The sequence below is a fragment of the Toxorhynchites rutilus genome, chromosome 3 (genome assembly GCF_029784135.1).
Source record: "Toxorhynchites rutilus septentrionalis strain SRP chromosome 3, ASM2978413v1, whole genome shotgun sequence".
Taxonomy (NCBI): Eukaryota; Metazoa; Arthropoda; class Insecta; order Diptera; family Culicidae; genus Toxorhynchites; species Toxorhynchites rutilus.
Genome location: NC_073746.1, coordinates 130,965,001 through 130,973,532, shown reverse-complemented (window position 1 = coordinate 130,973,532; position 8,532 = coordinate 130,965,001). Strand labels below are relative to the sequence as shown.

At 39.3% G+C, this 8,532-nt stretch overlaps 1 protein-coding gene across 1 annotated transcript; it reads right to left on the bottom strand.

Moving 5' to 3' along the window:
* Positions 1–327: 327 nt before the first annotated feature.
* Positions 328–2,506, bottom strand: LOC129776225 (mRNA-decapping enzyme 1A-like). Its single transcript, XM_055781745.1, has 2 exons — positions 1,800–2,506; positions 328–1,597 (listed from the first exon to the last, which is right to left on the bottom strand). Exons 1-2 carry the CDS (start codon positions 2,239–2,241, stop codon positions 612–614), a joined length of 1,428 nt encoding a protein of 475 aa, XP_055637720.1. The 5' UTR covers positions 2,242–2,506; the 3' UTR covers positions 328–611.
* Between the last annotated feature and the right edge of the window lie 6,026 nt (positions 2,507–8,532).

The following is an 8,532-nucleotide window of genomic DNA, read 5'->3' as shown; positions in this document are numbered from 1 at the left end:
AACATTGTTTCCCGCTCTTGGAAGTGAACTGAAAACCAGGGATGAATCACCAATAATTAAACCGCAGCAGTTCAAAGTAAGTATTTAAATTGTGCTGACCATTTATTTAGCATAAACGTGCATGAACCTACAGTTATTACTGAGGAGATTTTTACGTAAGGTCTACTATTACATTCAATTTTGATATTTACGGGATGCAATATTGCCCTGCAAATTGCGTTCACTGGGTGTGTAGTTAACAATTCGCATCACCACCAACAAGCACAACAAGTGTATCGTATCGTATTCTAAGTCGTATGCTCGCAAAACAAATAAAACACAGAGATATTCATCATGTACTTGCTTTACTTAGAGCAACATGTATTATTGTATTGTGAAAGGAGGGAGTACGCTTCAGTAACAACGGAACAAAATAATAATATATATGAGTGTTCAAAAATCAAAAAAAAGAATCTAACCGTATTTCGTCATTTCCTGCTTAAAAGGTCCTTTTGCGACGTGTTTTTCTATTCAAATTTCACCCTGCAACATGTTGACGACAAATCTTCAAGTCTTTTGCTTCCACTTTTCTGCTCTTCCATCGGCTATTCGTTATGTCACTCGTGCGCTGTTTAAAGAGCCATCATTTCCTGGAACGATTTCAGGTATGCTTCGTGAAGCTTCCGTATGAAATCCGGATCATGCTTGATAAGATAGCTAACGGCTTGGATAAGCTGCGCTTGAGTGAGTGGTTCGACACTCCCGGCCATCGGGTAGAATCCCGGCGGTGCCGGTTGGTGGTTGTGGTTGCTCTTTGTCAGCAAATCTGTAACGGAGGGACTATTCCCGTTGGCTTGTTCCTGCTGCTTCTTGCTCGCTACGTTAGCGAACAAATCGGAAAGCCCCTTTGCTGCAGTGGTAGAGCCACTCGGAGTAAACATAGTTGGTGGCATAAGGGCGGGTTTACTTGCGCTGCCAGTAGTCGGAGTAGGGTTTAGCCTAGAAACATGATTGTTCATACTATCAGACTTTTTCAAGAGTTCATGCAGTGGTTGCGGATGCGGATGCTGCTGTTGTTGCTGTTGCTGCTGCTGCTGTTGGCGTGATTCTAGCTCGCTAATTTCGATTGGTTTTGCCTTCAGGATTTGCTGGTTGTTGTTCCGAACTGCCGCTAAATTGGTTGAACTGAGGAACGTTGCCAATGGCGATGTTCCTGACTCCTGCACTGGAACCGGTCCGGTGTTTATAGGAATACCCATAAATTTGAAACTGTTTTCTAGTTCGCTTACTTCGGGAGTTAGCTTTCCGGAAGGAAGTGCCTCTTTTTGAGGCGTTGTGGCACGATGTTGTTTTTCGATTTGTTCCAGCGTATGCACTGGGTTGGACATTAGCGTTTGGAACAGAGGAACCTCGGAAGCGGCTGGTTGCTTTGCGGCAGCGTTGAAAAAGTTAACCACACTCTGAGGTGTGCTCTGGTCTGGTACAACGTTAATGACAGCCGGCAAATTTCTACTGTTCGGTACTTGCTCTTGAGATTGAGCTGACTGTGGCATTCCGCCACTGTTGTTGAAGTTTTCCTGCGCCTTGGTCAACATTGTGAATATATCCACATTATTACCTGAAATGATGGATTCCATTTAATTTGATTTAAAAATAACAAAAATGTAGTACATTTGAATTAGAACGTAGAGCCTATTATTGAATATACAAAAAACCCAAATTAAAATGAATGCAACAACTATATCTTCACATGCACAGGGCTGCAGCGAAAATGATCCACTCTTGATAAAAAAAAACCCAAAAGAAGCAAAAGCTGTTACCTCTGGCGTTTCCGTTTGCCTGAACTTTTCCCATCTCGATAGGCCTTATGTTTTCGTTGTCACAATCCGCCACAAGCGAGGAAATAATCTCACGGATCCGATCACACTCCTGATCCTTGTAGAACCAGATACCCCGGATGCGGGACCGTTCGTTGCGGTAGAGCAGAAACGGCGGCTGCGATTGCAGCTCGATCAGACTGTTGATTGGTTCGACTAGCGAGTTCCTGTTGAGCCGATTGTTGATGAAAATGCTGTGATAAGGCTCAGCGGTTCGACTGTAGATAAACAACGCTCCCTCAACGTCGGTTTTTTCCCATTCGTTTTCAGCTGTGTTGAAAGTGTAGAATGCTACGTGGGGCGATGAGTTGACAATGTCCTTAGCATACGGATCCGTACGTTGAATAGCCACTAAATTCATACGCAGTTCACTCTGTTCAGCCATCACCAGTCGTATAGGTTCTGTTCACTGCTTTGCTTTGCACAACTTTGCTTGTTTGTTTTTAGCCACGCACGCACGCACCGCATTCGCGATGTTTCACATTTAGGAAAAGCAACTATCAATGTACCCTAAGCGGGAACCAGTTTTTGTCCGGTAATCTATATATTTTTCAGCTTAAGAACAAAAAGGACTCTTTTACATACGCACAAATGTTGCAATCTCTCATGGAAAGCGATGATGGTTGGGTCTTTTGATATGATGACAGCTGTGTCATTATCTTTGCAGCGGGGTATCCCCGATTGAAATATGTGTCGATGCGTGCCCGAAAAACTGCCACTGTTGGCACGATATTTTACCAATTTGCAAAAAGAGCTTTGCGGCACCTTCTCATTCACAACCAAGGCGCCTAGAAGTATATCCCAAGGCGCGTAGAAGTATATCCCAAGGCGCCTGGAAGTATATCCTAAGGTGAGGCCGTTTCGTCACTAAGTTGGTTAGGGGAGCGGTATATGAAAACAGTACGGAAGAAAACAGAAGGGGAATTATTTGCTTGAAGCGTGAAAGAGACAGACTGATCGAGAGCGAGCTTCGGCACTAGCGTATTGTGTTTTGTTTACAAACAAAACACAGTAGACTTCCAAGATGACTGAAGAGTGCTTTTAGCAAGTTGTCCCACCTTAGGATATACTTCTAGGCGCCTTGGTAGTGACGAAACGGCCTCACCTAGTACCATAAACCCGTCTTGGTATATCCTAAGGTGAAGCCGTTTCGTCACTAAGTTGGTTAGGGGAGGGGTATATGAAAACAATACGGAATAAAGCAGAAGGGGAATTATATCCTTGAAGCGTGAAAAAGACAGACTGATCACGAGCGAGCTTGGGCACAAGCGTATTGTGTTTTATTTAAAAATAAAACACAGTAGACTTCCAAGATGGCTGAAGAGTGGTTTTAGCAAGTTGGCCCACCTTAGGATATACTTCTAGGCGCCTTGTTCACAATGACAGTGGAATAGTGTCGACGTCTGGTGGCGACTTTCAATTAGGGACCATAACTTGGGTCCCAAACTCGTTAGTGTGACCCCTATCAGATTAGAAGACCGAAGCCAGTTTTCAAATGTTAAAATTTGAATGAATTTTTTTACATCATGTTATTTAATTGCTTGAAACACGCGTTTCTGTCATTTATTTAACCATTTGTCTATACTTTTCCAACATTGTTACTGAAACTTTTCATTATAATATAAAATTGTCTTCAAAAACAATTTTCGTTCGAGATTCATCCATTACATAAAAAAAAGTGTTTTTCATTAAAATAGAATACTAATTTGGTACGGGAAAATTTATTTTCATTCATAATTTTAATTTTAAAAACATTTCATTTCGCCTGAAAAACGTTTATTCTTTGACGTTGCCCTAAACTAGTAAACGAAGCTCAATGCCGTCAACGCGGACGCGTAACGCGGCTACACATACAACGTTCCGTTACCGTAAAGTCAACGTAAATGAAAGAAATGTGAAATATTCTCCTATAGAAATCATTTGGCCGCATTCACATACACCAGCAATGGCAACTTCGACGTTGGTAAAATAAGTCCAAGAGAATAGTTGACGGAACGGTCGTTGTATGTGTAGCGCACTTAATAGCTCTCGGTTTGGAAAAGGACAATACTTGCGTAACTTTTGGAAAGGACGTATCTGTTTTGATAGATACTTTTCTAGTGGCCGAAAATATCGCCAAAAGAAGTAGGTCTTTCGTCTCAGCGTCATTCGCTCACTTTATTATCAGTGTCACTTGTTTACTTTTGTTCTTAGTAAGGGTGCTCATACACTGTTTGACCGAAGCCAAATATTTGGCTCTTTTTGACATAAATTTTCATAAAATCCGGAAAGTCAAGTCATGGATTATTGAATACGGGCTTCAGATTCTGGACTGGTCAGCTTGTTTGCCAGATCAAAACCATATCAAGAAATTATGAGGAGTGTTCGTACGAATAGTAGATAATAATTCATCAGTCCATATATAAAACACGAAGAAAACATCTTGGAACGATAGGAAGAAACATTTTCTAGTTGAAAAATATATTTAAACACAGTCCATTTTGATAAAGTGGATTAATTGAATATTCCACAGCGATTCTGAATTTCCACCGTGGAATAGATATGTTAGTGAACTCACCATAGTTCACCGACTTCGGTGAACGTGAACGTGAAAACAGTGGTGAATATAGACATCAAAATGTTTCCCCGTTCATGTTCACGTAAAAGGATATGTTTAGCGATTCTCAAGTTTTCAATGAAAATGATATGGATGCATTGCATTTCATTCAATCGGATCTCTGCACGGGTTGAAAAACTTCGTTGCTTCGAGTCGATCCGTGAACAACTGTATATTTTATACAAATTACTTTATTGAAGCTTGATGTTTATTTAGTTCACGTTTACTGGCGAACTTTTAATATGAACGTGAACGTGAACAAAACATTTTATTCACCACGATTTGCTAAACAAGTCAAAAAGTATTCCTGCCTGTGGGATAAAAAAGATAAATTGTACAGAAATGTATCAAAACGAAATGCTGCTTGGGAAAATATCGCCAAAGCGATGAATATATCAAGTGAGTTTTCTTATAATAATATCAAACATTTGCATTCTGCTGACACTGAAACTCGTAATTTTCAGTTGCTGATGCAAAAAATGTTTGGAAAAAAGCTAAAGATACGCATCGTTATTTTCTACAGAAAGCTAATAATTCATCGAAGACTGAAAGAGATGATGCGGCCCCAGAAGGAGTTGGCGACGAACTAGAGGAATCACAAGAAGTGGGAGAGTTGCGTGAAGCAATGGCGTTTTTGGAATAAAACGTTGCTTCCACTCTACGCCAAACTGTGTCATTGGAAGGTGACGATCATATAACTCCTCGTCTGAGCTCATCTGCAGTGCCGGATCTGCACAATAATGACGCTGCGTCTACCAGTAGTGGTTACTCATACATGACAAAAAAGAGAAACGTGATCGTGACGACCCATCGATGGAAACCGCTCTTTTAGTTAGCCGATCCATTAGTTCGTTCATCGAAAAATGCGGTGAAACAACCCAGGAATTGAAGCATCAACACATTTGGCTTCAAATGGAAAAACTTTTTGAACTTGACGAAGACGTAATCACGGATTTGATTGTTCAATTCATATCAATGAATGCTATTTTGAAAAAGTGTGAGAAAGAAAGAAATGGTGAATGAATAAGAAAAATTATTAAATAAAACTGATGAAATGAAATATATGTGAAATATATGTCTGATACTTTTCTTTATTTTTATTCTAATTTGAATGAAACGACAATTTTTACATGGATGCCGTTTGCCAGAAAATGCAGCCAGCAGAAGAATTCACATAATTTTTTGACACATTGCGTATCTCCTTTGCTCTCCCAGCAAACATTAAATCGCATAACAAGCGTATATATAACATCATATGCCCTAAAATTTGGTTGGCATATAATGCGCCTAACTGGCATATGCATGCAAAAGTGGAGGCCATATACATACATGGCAAATGCTTACCGAATTTGTTTGGATGAATATGCAACTTTGACCGGCTATAATAGCGATTATGTTGAATTGAATTGCGATCTAATATGAATATATTCATGAATTGTCAAAGCACCAAATACGACTTTTGCCAAACTCATATACGATTTGTTACAGACATAGAAAAAAACAAATGGCGCAAAATATTTTCGTGAAATGATTATTATAGCCTCATGAATCGCCATTTTTATATATGAGTATTTATGTTTGTAAAAATATTAATTGTTTGTTTGACTTGTGTTGGGCGTGGAATATGAATGTTTAAAATGGCACAGATTGATGTTTGGTGACAACTGCTCCGATGTGGGTTCGAACTCCGGTCGTCTGGATTATCATCCACCAGCTATCTCGCGTGGCTATCTGAAATTTAGTTAAACGGTTAAAACTTTCGAGTGCATCAGCATTTCATTGACATTTCAATATGATGTAATATGTTCTTTATTAGGATCCAATATGATTTACTGTTTCATGATTTTCTTCAGCATGCAACACGATTTACTACAGTACTGAATCGATTTAAATTATATGCTTATACGACACACAAACTGCATCAGCGTAATATACGCATATGATGCGGATTAAGTATATTTTACGACAATGTACATCATAAAATTGATGTTTATTATACCGAATTGCGACTTAATTTGATAATGGTATATTAAATCGAGTTTTTACATTTTATGCGATTTCAAATATACACGACACATACTTTGATTGATATTATATGCGATTATGATTTATTCGGATTTCTTGTAAGACTTGACACGTGCAAAATTATACGATTTAATGTTTGCTGGGCTGTTTGAACTTCGTCCTCCGGTTATTTGCAATAGTGTCATATTGTGTCCCGTTGTTCTCCATCCTCCTTCCATTAAATTGCCATTCGCATCATAGTAGTCAGCAAATCCTGCTGGACAGTATCTCTTGTTTTTTTTACCCCATTTGTTTATTGCAGGCTCATTAGCATTTTAGCTATAACAGAGCCAAATTTCAATCGCGTATATGTCACATGTTTATCATATCTATAATTAGCACGTTACACAGTTTCCACATTTCGGCGTAATAGTATTCCTTCTATAGCATTGCATATGGTACATTATATTTCACAGTAGCCATTTAGGCGTAAGAGTATTCGTTCTGTTCTTCCATTATCCAGTTAGACCCGACAGCGGAGACAGTTGACATGATCATTGTTGAGTTATTAATAGAATAGCAGCCCGATGTTTCTTGCAGAGCAGAGCAGTTGTATGGATGAATCGATCTTATTTCGACCATGGATCGATCTCCATCGCTGATGATTGTTGCGTGGACGTAGTTATTCTGTAACAACACAAAGATGGTCAATGAGGGCCCTGACTTTTGAACTCACGACCGATCGCTTACTAAGCGAACACGCAACCAATGTGACTACGGAGACCCCCAGTATCTCTTGTTGTCAATAAGCAAATTATGGAGAACGCAGCAGGTTAAAATAACCTTTGATTCACCCTATAATTGAAACTTCTTTCTTCCGGTGTGAGTGACTTCCCTTTTGATGGCACATAAGGCTTCATTATTCGGGACGGGAACGCATCATCTCCAATAAAGAAGAAAGGTAGTTTGTGTCCGTTGTGCTTTCTTCAGGTAATGGCAATTGATCATTGCAGATCTTTTACCCAATAGGATCTGCAGCAAATACTCCACTATCTCCTTCACTTCACGTTGACGTACAAAAAATCGTATTTTGCATCACTTATAGCCATCATAATAATGAAAAAAAAATGTTTTAGTTGTAAAACAAGCTTTTAGAGTTGGGTGGGCATACTATTGGAACATGTTTACCATCGATTGCTCCAACACAATTTGGAAAGTTCCATCGATAGTTGAATTCATTTGCAACATCCAACTAATTTTGTTTTGTGAATGACAGAAACTCGCTTCGAAACTCTAGTACAATAGCATCTCACACCTGATCAATAATATAACAAAATGACGACTCGCTTATGCGGTATACTGATGAAATATGACGACATATCGTACCAGATGCCAAAAATTCCAAAACAATCGCCAATCGCATTTTCGAAGGAATTCTATCATTCGGTCGAGTGTTCACTAAGCACTCCAAGTGTTTTTCGACCCGTGTAAAGATCCGATTGAATGGGATTACATCCATATGGAAGTTTTCACAGAAAAATATAGAGCTGCTCGACATGTCCTCGATGGCAGTTCTAAATCGTCCGCATTCATTTCTTTTTAGTAAATATGGATGTACCCGATAAATACGTCGTTTTCGCCTTCTTCGTGAGTTCAATAAGGATAGCAAAACAACGAAAACGCTACGAAGAATAAGTACATCACTCAAATCATCAATATTTACGTATCCAACTGTATATTTTATCCGAATTAGTTTATTGAAGGCGATGTTTGTTTACTTCACGTTCACTGGCGAACATTTAAGTGCGCTACACATATACCGTCCCGTCATCGTGAAGTAAACGTAAAGGAATGAAATGTCAAATATTCTCCCATGGAAATCATATGGTAGCATTCACATACACCATACTGGCAACTTTGACGTCGGCAAAAGAAGTCCTAGAGAATAGTTGACGGGACGATAACGGTGACGCTGTATGTGTAGCGCACTTTAATGTGAACGCGAAAGTGAACGTGAACAAAAACATTCTATTCACCATGATTTTCTGAGATGTTTGTTGGCAATGTTGTTCACCG

Coding starts and splice junctions, on each gene's coding strand:
- LOC129776225 (XM_055781745.1), bottom strand. CDS start 2,241: ATGGCTGAACAGAGTGAACTGCGTATGAATTTAGTGGCTATTCAACGT. Junction 1,598..1,799: donor GGCAAACGGAAACGCCAGAG/GTAACAGCTTTT, acceptor CCATCATTTCAG/GTAATAATGTGGATATATTC.